The sequence below is a fragment of the Loxodonta africana genome, chromosome 7 (genome assembly GCF_030014295.1).
Source record: "Loxodonta africana isolate mLoxAfr1 chromosome 7, mLoxAfr1.hap2, whole genome shotgun sequence".
Taxonomy (NCBI): Eukaryota; Metazoa; Chordata; class Mammalia; order Proboscidea; family Elephantidae; genus Loxodonta; species Loxodonta africana.
The window spans coordinates 31448569-31463253 of NC_087348.1; the positions used below are offsets into that span (position 1 = coordinate 31448569).

At 37.4% G+C, this 14685-nt stretch overlaps 2 protein-coding genes across 2 annotated transcripts; one reads left to right on the plus strand and one right to left on the minus strand.

The window, feature by feature from the left end:
- The first annotated feature begins 2052 nt into the window (after positions 1-2052).
- Positions 2053-3065, plus strand: LOC135231923 (olfactory receptor 9G19-like). The gene has a single exon (XM_064289141.1). The coding sequence runs from the start codon at positions 2053-2055 to the stop codon at positions 2986-2988; it is 936 nt and encodes a 311-aa protein (XP_064145211.1). The 3' UTR covers positions 2989-3065.
- An 8228-nt stretch (positions 3066-11293) lies between these two features.
- On the minus strand, positions 11294-12422 carry LOC135231924 (olfactory receptor 9G19-like). Its single transcript, XM_064289142.1, has one exon. It carries the CDS (start codon positions 12227-12229, stop codon positions 11294-11296), a length of 936 nt encoding a protein of 311 aa, XP_064145212.1. The 5' UTR covers positions 12230-12422.
- Positions 12423-14685: the final 2263 nt, after the last annotated feature.

A 14685-nucleotide genomic window follows, 5' to 3' on the forward strand; every position in this document is an offset into this window, starting at 1 on the left:
CTGCCTCCCAGGAGCTCCATTTACACCCTAGAGTTTCTATATTCTCTTGACCCCAGTGACACAGTGGGCCCATGAAAAGGCGGATGGAGCACTATACCTCTACAGATAACTTGACTACTCAATGATTTTCTCCAGTTATCTTCTATTCCTTCACATAATTTCTATTCCTTCACATAAGTTCTAAAAGAGTCCTACGAAGGGTTATGCAGCAATTTGCAAATCTGTGGAGAAGTTCTTGACAATGTAGTAAAATCCCTTAAGGAATATTTTTGAAATATGTGTCCAGATTTTTGATTGTCACAAGGATTGGGGTCCCTCCTGGCTGTTTAGTATCTAAGAGACAAAGATGAAAGATGTCCTGCACTCATGTGACAGTTTCATACAAAGAAAAATGTCCCAATCCTTACACCCAGTTTTGATAGACATCTGTGGATGTGAAGCTCTTTATAATATTGAATCTGAAATCCATTCCACTTAAAAAATACAATGTATATTTTGCAAAGTGTTAATATATACAAATTTTTCTTGAAATGCAATAACTGTGAAAATTAATAGATTTTAATTTTTTTGTTGTTTGGAATTTTACCAAGAATTATTCACTATTCCAGAAAAAATGTTACATATCCACAAAGTATATTTTGCAAGGTTTTAATATATACCAGCTTGCCTAGGAAATCAAAATTGAGGGAAAACTGTCATTTGTTTTATTTGGGACTTTATCAAGAATCTTTCCATTTGTAAGAAAAATCATGTCACTGATTAAAATGCCATTTCTGATATTTGAGTCATGGATATATTCATAAGGTTTCTATTTACGTGTGTATCTGTTTTATTAAGTATTCCAGTATTTGTATATTTAAATTGACATTGTTTTATATAATTATTATCTTCTAATTATTACAATGTAATACTTATGTAATAAACAACTTTCCTTTTACTTAGCTTTGTATTAGACTTAGGATATTTCCATACATATATTTGTTTGTGGAAATGAACCATGGTGCCGTAGTGGTTAAGAGCTATGGCTGCCAACAAAAAGATCAGCCGTTCTAATTCACCAGGCACTCCTTGGAAACCCTATGGGGTAGCTCTACTCGTTGTAAGTAAGTTAAATGATGTATATGTTCCATTTCAGGAGTAATAAAGGAAATATTTAAAAGTGTTACTGTAGAATAATACTAAATGTTAATGTTTGATACTGCAGAGTAATACTAAATGCTAATGTAGAATTTGGAAACCCTGAAAAATGCCAAATACTAATGCTAATGTTTGATACTTTAGAAATATGAAATGTCAGGCTTTCCAACCCTGAAAAACCCATGGTGACATCAAATTTGATTTACTTGACATAATCAGATGGATTTGGTCGTTCATCTCTCCTCCAAAATTTCACCCTGATTCTCAATCTGGTTCTCACTCTTAGGATTTATGACAATTGTACCGAAGGCTCCTCTAGAGTAGCCAAGAGGAAGGCTTTCTCTGTACTGGCAGAAGTGGAGAATGTCATCATTTCGTAAACCCTGGGGACCTTCCTACCTGTCATGGGATCTGAACAACTTTCCATTTCACTCTGGACAATCAGTGAAAGGAGGTGTTAAATTCAATTAGCTCCTCTCTCAGGTTGTTTTTATTTCATCATCCAGTTTTTGTTTTTTTTTTTTAATAACATTTAACATTATCTACAAATGTTTCTCTATTTTTTTTATTTTATTTTATTGTTTTCTGCCTGTTCCTTAGAACAAAAGCTCCATAACAATAAGGAATAGCACTGTGCCTAGAACAGCACCTGGGGCTCAAAAAAATTTATTTTGGAAAGAATGAATAGACCCCAGCAGCATTATGGCTGTACTGCTACAAATGCATTTTACTGAAATGAATATATTGAGACTCAGAGAACTCCCATCACTTTCTCAAGTCAGGATTCCTGCTCAGATCTCTTCATTCTAATACCTTTAGTCTTTACCCCAACACATGCACCTGGTACTTAGAATGCCTTCTTTTGATATGTGTTGAGGACATTAAACTCCATTTGTAGGTGAGGTTCCTTTAGCCATGGAGAGGGGCAATCACACCGTGACTGAGTTCATCCTGGTGGGCTTCAAGACAGACCCTGTGATGCACTTGGTCCTATTTGTGGTGTTTCTTGTCATGTACTCTGTGACCCTGGTGGGAAACACCATGCTCATAACATTGATCTGTAATGATTTCTGGCTCCACACATCCATGTATTTTTTCATTGGCAATCTATCATTCCTGGATCTCTGGTATTCCTCTGTCTACACCCCGAAGATCCTAGTGACCTGCATCTCTGAGGACAAAAGCATCTCCTTTGCTGGTTGTGTAGCTCAGTTCTTCTTCTCTGCTGGGCTGGGATATAGTGAGTGTTACTTGTTGGCTGCCATGGCTTATGACCGCTATGTGGCCATCTCCAACCCCTTACTTTATGCTCAGATCATGTCAAAAAGACTGTGCCTCTACTTGGTTATATATACCTATACTGGAGGTTTTGTCAACTCAATAATACTCACCAGCAACACATTCACATTGGATTTTTGTGGTGACAATGTCATTGATGACTTTTTCTGTGATGTCCCACCACTGATGAAGTTGGCATGTGATGTGAAAGGGAGCTATCAGGCAGTGCTATACTTCCTTCTGGCCTCCAATGTCATCACCCCCATTGTGCTCATACTCGCCTCCTACCTCTTCATCATTGCCGCCATCTTGAGGATCCGCTCCACCCAGGGCTTCCACAAAGCCTTCTCTACCTGCTCCTCCCACTTGATCTCTGTCACCTTATATTTTGGCACCTGTCTCTACATTTACTCTCGCCCAAGCTCCAGCTATTCCCTTGAGAGGGACAAGATGGTTTCTATGTTTTACACTGTGGTCTTCCCCATGTTGAATCCTATGATCTATAGTCTGAGGAATAAAGATGTGAAAGAGGCTCTGAAAAAACTCCTCAAGTTAACACAACCAGAAGTCTAAATTTACATGTTAGTTGTTGTTAGGAGCTGTGGAGTTGGTTATGACTCATAGTGACCCTATGCACAACAGAACAAAACATTGCCCAGTCCTGCACCATCCCCACAACCGTTCCCATGCTTGAACTCATTTTTCCAGCCACTGTATCAATCCACCTAGTTGAGGGTCTTTCTCTTTTCTACTGACCCCGTAGTTTTTTTTTTTTTTGATATGCATTTCTGAAGTCAGTGCTAAGTGAGAATGGATTGCTTCAGGAGAGGGCTGGGGTGCTGGGATTAAAAAAAAAAAAATCTCTTCTCTATTAAAGAAATTAATGGAGAAAGACTTATTTCTTTGATTTAGATTGTTTTAGTAATCAGACTGTAATCTGTACTATAAAATAAACCAAAAAAAAAAAAAAAAGTTGCCGTCAAGTCAAATTGAATTGGACTCATGGTGACCCCGTGTGTTGCAGAGTAGAACTGTGCTCCATATGTTTTTCAGTGGCTGTGGCTTTGGGAACAGAGGCTCCACAGTGTGAATCCAGGCCTTAAGGTTACTAGCGGAGCACTTGACCTTTTGTGCCACCCAGGGTAAAATATTAATACAGTTTTTTTTTTTTAAAGCAATGTCTTGGTTTAATGCAAAACAAACAAGAGAATGTATAACTTCTGAGATTCCAAAGGATTGATTTTTACATGGCTATCTCCCCTCCGATTGACTCAACTTTTCTGAGTTTTCATTATGTGATGGTTATTATGGTAAAAAAAAAAAAAAGTAACATGGATTGTTGAAATTTGTGAAATACACCCCAAATCCTTCTAGTCAGGTACTCCCAGGGCTTCCGTGGTAATAGAAGAATACAGAATATTCAGAATGTTACGATGCAAAGAGAGTGGACAGTGATGCATTAGTAAGTGAATACAGGTGAAAGGAAAGATCGGAAATGCCCAGAACTAACACAAAGAGTGAAGTGGCTATAATTATTTGTTACAAAATTTTAATTTAGATGCATTTTGTAAAGGTGCTCATTTCAGTAACAGTTACACTCTTTCAGTAGCAAAGTTCTAACTTTTGAGCTTCAAGCTCCTTGTTTGTAAAATGAAACTAATAATTGTTAACTTTCAGTGTCCTAGAGAGTGTTGAATAAAATATTTACTAAAAATCTGCTGTGTGTCAGATATTGAACTGTAAACTTCCTTTGTAGTTAAAATTTTCTTAGAAGAAAACAATGAGTCTAGCATATACTGGGGTTTTCTGTTTTTATTATTTGCCTGTATCATTTTGTTCTGCCTGAGTCTGTTATTTTTCCCCAGCGGGCACATATTTAGTGGTGTGGCATGAGGGACAATACTGTGGTGTACTAACGATAAAAATTTTTTATTTTATTTTTTTATTTTTATATGAAGGAGAAATCACTCTTTTTAAGTGGACATACAATTCTAAAGAGACATCTTTCTCCATGGATTTAGAATCATTTTTTTAAATAATCTAAGTACCTCCTAAACACTTTGCCTAATATTTTATTAATGTAAAAGACAGAGGTTTACACAGATATTTTCTATATACTCAATTAGAACTTGATGAAGGAATTTGGAGAAAATACCCCACTAAAAAAAATGTTTTTAAAATTTTGAGCAAATTTCCAGCAGTTGAACCATTCCATGTCTTCTCTTCACTCAGTAGTGTTTGCTTGTCAAATTTCAAACTTAAATCATATACACAAAATCCCCCCAATTCCTTTTTTCTCTCTCCAACACATCACCATATGGACAAATTTTGTAAAAATTCTGGTACTACAAAGAGGCAAACTGAAATCTTGCAGAACATCAAGTAATCCAATATTGTAAGTCTAAAATATATTGCATCGCAGCAACATTATAATAAAAATTAAAGAATCTTCTACTTAGTATTTCATTAAGTCTTACTTACAGAATTTAATTGAAATAGACCAATGCTTACAAACATGTCTATAAGCCAATGATTTGGAAAATACAATAAAACCTTTCATTTAAAATGTAAATGATTGCCTTCATCCTTGTGGTCTATGGCCTGTATTGCTTTCCTGAAGCCCTATTTGACATCTTTATTTCTTATAGTATAGATAAGAGGGTTGAGCAATGGGTTCACCACAGTGTAGAACAGAGCAGCCATTTTGTGTCTTTCCAGAGAGTACGTGGAACTAGGCCTTGAATACGTGAAGAACAAGAATCCATAGAAGAACATGATCAAGATCAGGTGGGAAGCACAGGTGGAGAAGTCCTTGTATCTTCCTGAGGCCAAGCAGATCCTCAGGATAGCCAGGAGGATGTTGAAATAGGAAATTAAGATGACAAGAATTCTGGAGAGGACCATGAAGCCCACCACACACAGCAACACTTTTTCATAGGCCTGTGTGTCAGTTCAGGGCATTTTTACCAACAGTGGTGCATCACAGAAGAGTGCTCAATGATATTCTTACCATAGAAACTCTGGCAGAAAGCCCTGGCAGTATGGCTATGACATTCAAGAATCCTGCAATGTAGGAGCCAGCAACTAGCCCAGTACAGAGAGAGCTGCACATGGTATCTGAATAGAGTGAGGGGTTACAAATTGCATGTGGTGGTCATAAGCCATGGCTGCTAGGAGATAGCACTCTGTGTAGGCTACAAAGCAGGGAAAGAACATCTGGCACCCACAGTTAGTCAAGGAAATAGGTTTGTGGAGACACAATTAACCAGAATTTTGGGGGTATACACAGAGGTGAACCAGAAATCTAGGAAAGATAGATTTGCTATTGCGTTAGTCATAAAGTGTTGCTGTAACAGAAGTACCATAAGTGGATGGCTTTAACAAAGAGAAGTTTATCTCCTCACAGTAAAAAAAAAAAACAAAAACCAAACCCACTGCCGTCAAGTCAATTCCAACTCATAGCGACCTCACAGTAAAGTAGGCTAAAAGTCCAAATTCAGGGCTTTGGCTCCAGAGGAAGGCTTTCTCTCTCTCTGTCAGCTCTAAAGGAAGGTTCTTGTCCTCAATCTTCCCCTGGTCAATGAGCTTCTCAGGCACAGGGACCCCACGTCCAAAGGAAGCGCTCTGCTGCCAGCGCTGCTTTCTTGGTGGTATGAGGTCTCCAACTCTTTGCTTGCTTCCCTTTCCTTTTATCTCTTGAGAGATAAAAGGTAGTACAGGCCACACCCAAGGGAAAATCCCTTTACGTTGGATCAGGGATGTGGCCTAGCAAGGGAGTTACATCCCACCCTGATCCTCTTTAACCACAGGCAGAGCTTAAGATTTATAACACATAGGAAAATCACAAAATGGAGAACAACCACACATTGCCTAACCAAGTAGACACATATTTTGGGGAGACACATTTCAATCCGTTACACCTATAAAAAAGTACATAGATGTATGAAGATGGAAATCAATCAGGATTAAAATAACTAGTATCATGTTCTCTGAAGGTTATGAAATAGAGCATCAGAAATATTCTTAATAGAATAAGCTGCAACCAGGTGTCTGGTGAGAAGCTTACCAGGATGGTGCAATTTCCCACTTCCATGTTCACAGAGGTTAAAGTCTGATTAAGATTACGAGAGAAAAAAAAAAAAAAGCTCTTAGTTATTCTTCTATTGTAAGAAGTAAATGAGGATATCAATTAAGGCATCTTGGTAAAAACATTACTGAATTAGGGTGGATATCTCAGTAGCCAGTCAGCTTCACACTGACTCTACTGGCAGTGAGAGAAAGCTGAAACCAAGAGAGGACTGTGATTTATCTCAATATTTACACATTTACCTTTGGGGTAAACCCAAGTCAGCTTTGTAACTGGAATGCCAACCCAAGTACTCTACTATTCTTGCTTGTTAGGAAGTGAGGCATGGGTGTGCTCATTTTTCAAAGATGGATGATGATGTTCAGTGAGGGCATGACTTGATTGATGACACTGTGGAAAAATGCAGCTTGGAGTCCTAAAAATGATTCCATTTACCTATTAGTATATAATAGCTACTACCTATTAGCACATAAAATACAGATGTTTTAGCCCTACACCTGAGGTTCTTTAGAGGCTGGATTAAATCTGCCTTCCCAACCTTCTCTCTGGCTACTTGTGTTTATCTACTCAAGACTTCAACAAACTAGATTACTCCCATGATCTATTTCCCCATAATATTCTCATACGCGCTAGAAACTTCACAGGTAGATATATAGTGTTGTGCTGTCATCCATTTGCACACTGTAATTTTTTTTTTTAATCTACATAAGCTTGAATACGTGTTATCTTGGCTGGAATGTGATTAATATTTGTTTAATGTATACAATGTTGTATTATAGTCACCATTTCAAAGGTTATTTTGAACTTTTTCTCCTATGTTATTGCTTGTTTATACAAGGAAACATATTTAGGACTCAGTGACATCGCTAGGGTTGGTGTCACCCAGTGTGGTAACTCATGGTATCACCACCCATAGACCTCTTCCCCTACTAGACCATACAGAATCCTTAGCAACGTTTTTTCTACTAATTTTACTCATAAATTGTAATTCCCAGATATCACTCCTTCTTTTCCTTTAATTACTACCTCGTTCTCAAAAAAATGATTGCTATAGGTTCACAAATACTAATTACCACAACATTGTAGCTAAGACACCAAAAAATTTTACATCAGTAGCACCCATGAAAACATCAGCAATGAAGAAAACAACAGTGCATGCTTGCAATGTGTGAAGAGGAAACCACGTGATTGGAAATGTCGTTGTAATTAGGTAATAACGACAGCTCTGGCCAGATGGCACTGGAAGGTTAACAACGTAGGTTAGCATAGAGTTTTAGCCTTGTAGGTATGTTGTAGGTATATAGATACACATAAACTGGGCTTACCAAAAATATTTTTGTTGTTATAAGCAACTACAGGCATGTTTTTATAAAAAATAATAAATTTCTGCTGAAATACTGCACAAAAATTTTATAAACACTCATTCTTGTGTCATACCCCTCTGACAGTGTCACCTGGTGCAGCCCACACCCCTCATACACCCCTAGTGATGCTACTGCTGGGGCTTATTAGACACATTTTTAATACAATGTACTTTGGATTAAAATGGAAAAATCAGGATGAAGCCAATTACTATATTTCATATGTTGTTGCCTAAGAGGTAAGTAATTGATCAAATAAGTGTTCTGGTCTACTGCTTAGAAAGTTATCCCAGAAAAAGAACTATTTAATTTACCCCTCCTCCCCCACAACTACAAAAAATGAGAAGCATTGAGTCAGATGGCAGTCCTTGTAAGGGTAAGGAGAGAAAGAGAGAGCAGTTCCATGAAAAGAAAGAGTAGGTACCTGAGCCCTTGCATGGGACAGAACCTGGTGAGTTCAAGGAACTGAGAAAGGTTAAATAAAGATGGGGTAGAGAAAAGCAGATAAGCCAGAGATGTCACCAAATCACAAAGCTTACTGGAAGCCATATAAAGGATTTTGGGCCTTTATGCCACCACAAATAGAAGCCACTGCCATTAAGAGGAAGTAGTATGATCTTATTAACGTTTTCGAGTCCACTCTGGATGCAGGTCAGGGAATGTATTGACAGGGAGCAAAGGCTTCCTCTTAACTAAGAACTTCTGAAATCTTTATTCTTCTATCACTTGCAGAGTCAAGTCTTGTAAAGATAAAGTCAGAAAAGGGAGGCATTAAAACATTCCAGATAGAATTACTAGGAAGTATATAAACTGTGACCTTATCCTGGTAGACAGTACTCAATGACTATCAGTCTCAGATTCCTTCCAAATAGGAATTTATATTTACATGTTAATTTATCCTCAATATGCTGAAGAAGCTTTAAAGACAAGATTCTCTCAAAATATGTATTGGTAATGAAAGTTTACCACCTCTATTTTTATACAAGAAACTATAAAATCTTGAGAAAGGTAGATAAATAAATTTGACAAAGGCTTTAGAACATTCTAATAGAAAACTCCATATTGTATCATCATTCTCACTTCTGTGTGCAATTTAATTGTATCACAAATTCATCACATCAATTAGTACCAAAGTCCTAATATTTAAAATAAAAAAGGTAAAAACTAAGTCACAAACCAATAATCTCTGTGGTATATTGCCCCCATACCCCGGTCCTGGAAAAAAAAAAAAATGTGGCCACAATTCTTTCCGGGTCTTGATTTCAAGAGTGGAGCCCATTTTTCCACCCCTTCAATCTGGGCGGCCTCTGGCTTACTTTGGCCAATGGGATGCAGCATAGGCAAAGCCCTACGAATTCCAAGCCTGGGTCTCAAGAGGCTTTGATGCTTCTCTTATCACTTTTGAATCCCACCGCCACCATGTAAACCAGCCTGGGTTAGCTTGCTGGATAATGAGACATCTGGAAAGGTTCTCTCTGTCATCCTAGGGTGACATCTATCAGAAAAATGGTGGTCTCTGAGAGCAGCCCTCTGGCATGTGAGTGGGACCATTCTAGATCATCCAGCCCCAACTGAGCTAACAGCTGACTACAGACACTTAAACAAGACTTGTTGAGAGAAGACAGGTCTGGCACAGGCAGTATTGCATAGCTGAAATGGCACCTGAGTTCAAATTTTAATCCCACCACTTTGTAGCTCTGTAATCTTGGGAAAGTCTTTTAACAACTCTTCCACCTAAGTTTCTTCACATCTACAAAAGGTAAGAAAAATACCTTATGATTTAGTTAGACAGGATATACAGATTTCCTCAACAGTCCTTTGGGACTTCTTCCACACAGCAGCCCAGAAATATTTACCTTAGCCACCAAAGACTCAATTAGATCTCTCTTGAAGCTTAGGGATGATATATTAATTAGGATATGATGAAATGAGTAGTATTTTACTAAAAACTAAAAGTTAACTTTTTTCTTTATGATCTAAGTCAGAATATAAACACTTAATGTGTCTGGTAATAGAAATTCTCCAAATTCTACCAATCAGATTTTCTAGAATGTATCATATGGCTTGTAATTTTGTCCCTTGTTCCCTCTGTCCAGGCTACCCTTCCCTGTCTTCTCCTTCAGCAAACTACTATCCATTCTTGGAAACCAATAATAGGGCCTTTTTATGTTGTTAAAACCTCATGTCTTATATGTAAAAATACTACTACAATTAAGAAAAGTGTGCATCACAAGGAAATATCTTCTATTATTTAATTATAAATTCATGATACATAAAACTGAACAAGCAAACGAATGCAAACACAAACACATACACACACGTATATGTGTATAATTTATACATTAGGAACTCTGGTGCTGCAGTGGTTAACAGGTTCTGCTGCTAACTTCGAAGTTTTCAGTTAGAACCCACCAATGGCTTTGCTTGAGAAAAATGTGGCAGTCTGCTTCCAAAAAGATTTACACTCTCGGAAACCCTACACTGCACTTCTACTCTGTCCTATAAGGTTACTGTGAGCCGAAATCCACTCGAAGGCGATGGGTTTGGTTTAGTTTTGGGAAAATGATAAACAATCACTACCCCCAATAAAGATTTTTCTAAGTGTTCCTTTAGGTTTAATGCTTTTTGGAATCTCTTTCTCACTCTCTATTTCTCTCTTCTTTTCTGTCTGTATCTCCATCTCCATTTCTGCCTCTCTCATACAGCTTCTATACCTTTGCTCTTGATTCTTTAATTGTTGAAGGAGCAAACATTCTCTTGCTGAAAGCTCACAGTGACTCTAAAGGTGTTTGTTCCTTCATATGCTACTGCCAATGAGACTTGTCATCTTTCTATCATGGCAAGTCAAGAATCAGAATCAGAAAAGAAAAAAACAAACTTGTTTCTAGGGCCTTTTTACAGCAAGTATTTTATTTACTACTTTCTAGAGCACTCTCTCCCAACAAGCAGGATAAAGACCTTTGGAGTTAAGATTGCTAGGTTTACATTCCTCCTTTCTCACTCATTGGCTATAGGACTTGAAGCAAGACATTTAATCCACCTAAATTGGACAATTATTCCAAAACCAACTGTATTATTCCCAATTACATATTAAAATATTATACACAGACAATTTATGAACTTTCAAGTGAAAATAAAAAATCAGCTTTCTTTTTAGCTTTTTCAGAATCCTAGCAGTCGAATAGACTCTGTCCTAAGCTGGCAGATAGCAGTTTTTCCAAATGTCGCTGTGCCATTTATTCTAAAAGTATACTGAAATACATTAGTACATGACTTAAAAAGACAAATACAAAGTGGTGTTTCTATATTATTCAATTACTTTTTGTTTCTTTGCTTGCTTCTTTAATTTTACTTCTAAAAATACAATCTGATAAAAATGATATGGAGATAACTTGTTAAAAAATAGCCATTGCTTACCAAGTTTTTTCCCTTAGGAAAACTTTGCTCTGTCTAATGTTTTCTTCAGGGCATCTTTGACATCTTTACTTCTTAAGCTATAGATCAAGGGGTTCAACACTGGAATCACCACAGTATAGAACACTGACACCACTTTATCTCGTTCCAGGGCATAGCTAGTCCTTGGCCTGGAGTAAATGAAGAGAATGAAACCATAGTACAAGGTGACTGCTGTCAGGTGAGAGCCACAAGTGGAGAAGGCCTTGAGGCGGCCTTGGGTGGAGAGAATCTTCAAGATGGCAGCCATGATGAAGAGGTAGGAGGCAAGAATGAGCATGGTGGGAGTAATGACATTGGTGGCAAGTATGAAATATAGCACAGCCTGGTAACTGTCCTTCACATCACATGCCAACTTCACAAGTGGGGGAAGATCACAGAAGAAATCATCAATGATATTGTTGCTACAGAAGCTCAGGTTAAATGTTTCACTAGTGACGACTGTTGAGTTAATAAAGCCACCAAGGTATGAAGCTGCAACAACACTGGTATATAACCTTGGGGACATAGCTTGGGAGTAAAGCAGAGGATTGGAGATGGCCACATAGCGGTCATAAGCCATGGCAGCCAACAGGTAGCACTCACTATATGCCAGTCCAGCAGAGAAGAAGAACTGAGCCAGGCAGCCAGCAAAGGAGATGATTTTGTCCTCAGAGATGCAGGTCACTAGGATCTTCGGGGTGTAGACAGTGGAATACCAGAGATCCAGGAATGACAGATTCCCAATGAAGAAATACATGGGTGTGTGGATCTGTGAATCAGCACAGATCAGAGAAATCAGGGTGATGTTCCCTAAGAGACTGATGACATAAATGATGAGGAAGATGAAAAAGAGTACCCTTTGTAACCTTGAGTCGGCTGTGAACCCTAAAAGTATGAACTCCTTCACTTTAGTGAAATTTTTCTCTTCCATTGCTTTTGGACTTCAATGGTCCTTTTCTGTGAACAGATTAATAAATACATCATAAATTAATATATAAGCATCATGTCCTTCTCATAATTTCCCATTTTAGAAAATGAAAACCAGCTAATTCACATATATGGTTGTTTGTGAGATGTGTTCCTACTGACCCGAGTGTACTCCTTTTTGCATAACTGGGAAACCTGTTCTATGCTATGGTCTTGAGAGCTCAGTTACTGTGCATCTAACGTAGTGTGTATCATCTTATATTTTTAATCTAAATTTTCTTCCTTTTGGGGTGTGATTTGGATAGCTTACTCTTCTGATCTCACGGTGATTGAAGAGCATGCAAAGGACGTAAAAAAGAAAGTTTGAAAGAATGCTGTCATAATTCTTCATGTCTTTGAGTCCTTTGTCTTTTTCCAGAGAATTGCACAGAGAAGCTTCATCTTCATCTTATAATTCTAACTAAATTTTGAAATATCTTTGGAAGTCCACTAAACTGTAGTATTCTTGAAGGCAATAAGCACGTTATATTCATCTTTTAATCCCCAAAACCAAGCACAAAGTTTGTCATAGAGGAGAAATTCCATAATTGTTGGACAAATGACTAAATTTACTTAGATAACTGGAATTTGAGCCATGGTTACTTTTATAATCCCCAAATATACTCTGAAGAGAAGTGAAGACACTAATTGCAGAATAATTATGTTCATAATGTTGGTTCTATTTTCTACAGAATTAAGAGCCTTTTCAAAAGCTGGCTGAATGAATGGCTTTAGGGAGTTACGGAGTGTAGCCTCTGAAAGTCCTTAGAGGTAGAAGCAGGAGATTGGACTATTGCCCACAGTGGGGGAAGGGCCATCTCAGCTTCTGTGTTACAGCCCAGAGGACCCCTGCTACAACCTACCACAATCAAAGGAGAGCTATATTGTAACTGCTAGTGTTCTGGGTTGGCAAATGATGTTAAATTTTTGCTAATAGGTCCATGACTTGAAAACCTCATATACTGGGAAAAAAAAATCTTACTTTGGCCATTATGCATGATTATGGACTTAAAATTGAGCTGGAAAAGTAAAAAGTGTTCTCTTAGAACTTCATCTATTTGATGAAAAACTATTTCTTTCCACTACAGTGGTTGTCGTAGTTAGTTGCCATCGAGTTGAGTCACTAGAATGGTAAAAATATATAATTTTCAATTTTTAAAATACATTTTAATACCATAATTATTGTTAAAGTAGACGTTGTTCACAACAACCAAAAAAGAGTCAGAATAAGTAACATTTAAGCTCCCTTCATATTTCAAAGTTGTAGGTGCTAAGGTCATTTTTAATAAAGCATATCCAGAGATATTGGTTTGATCGTAGTTTAATTAAAATTGCCCCCTACAAAACTCTACTTTCTCACCTGACTTTCTTAGTTCCTACAGAACTCTTCTTTCTCACCTGCCTTTCTTAGTTCTGCGAGACTTTATGGATTCAAATGAGATCACATGTTAGAAAGCACTTTAAACCATTGATGTTAAAAACTGAGAATTGCATTCACTAAAATTTTATGATTCCCTCATGTCAAATACTCCCTCAGATATACTTGCTTTAAATCCCAAGGATTTCCAAACGTACCCATGATATGACTTCCAGAGCTTCAAGTTTTCTCTTGCAAGAACTGTTCTTTCCTTTTGTGGAGATTTTATACCAGCTGGGCAATTGCCGAGTTTGCTTACAAAGGCCAAATTGGGAGTTAAAATTTCAAGGGACAGTTCTCCTCTAAGCTCTCTTTTTCTCCTCTAGAGTTATTAAAGTATGAAATAAAAATAAGTATAAATATATACATATATGAATATATATGTATCAAAAAAATCAAAGGTTATACAAATTAAAAAGGATTTAAGTTAGCTTACTATGAGACATAGCATACAGGTAAGTACCATATTTTCAAAATATGTGAAAAGCAAAAATAAGAACAGTACATGAAATGGAAGCACAGATAAAACCTACACAAAATCACACATGAACTCCTATTCACTGCTCTGGGCAGACCACAAGTTTGACTCAAAATTTCCACAGCCCATATGTACAATTAGCAGTGTCAGTAAGATCAAAAAAAGAAAAAGGAACCCACAATCAAAACACCAGGCAACATTACCATTCCTGACACTAACTTCAAAAAAACCATTTCTCCAGAGCTTCCTTATGAAGAGAATGAGGGAAATATAATACATGACATATTTATTAGTACTCTTATGTGTGAAGAGTCAAGGGTTAGTTTTTTTGAGCTACATTTATTTGCCATGACTTCATGGACTTAAAGCTAGCTGCATTTCTTATTGAATTTGAGGGATGCTAAGAAGCTTTCTCCTCACAAAATACCTCCTCCCCATCTATCAGACATCTTCCTTTGCCAGGAAGCCTCTTTTAGAAGTAGCTGCCTCTGGAGTGATCACACGGAAAGGAGCTGACCTCTTACTG

Excerpts from the sequence above, each read along its gene's own strand:
- LOC135231923 (XM_064289141.1), top strand. The coding sequence starts at position 2,053 with ATGGAGAGGGGCAATCACACCGTGACTGAGTTCATCCTGGTGGGCTTC.
- LOC135231924 (XM_064289142.1), bottom strand. The coding sequence starts at position 12,229 with ATGGAAGAGAAAAATTTCACTAAAGTGAAGGAGTTCATACTTTTAGGG.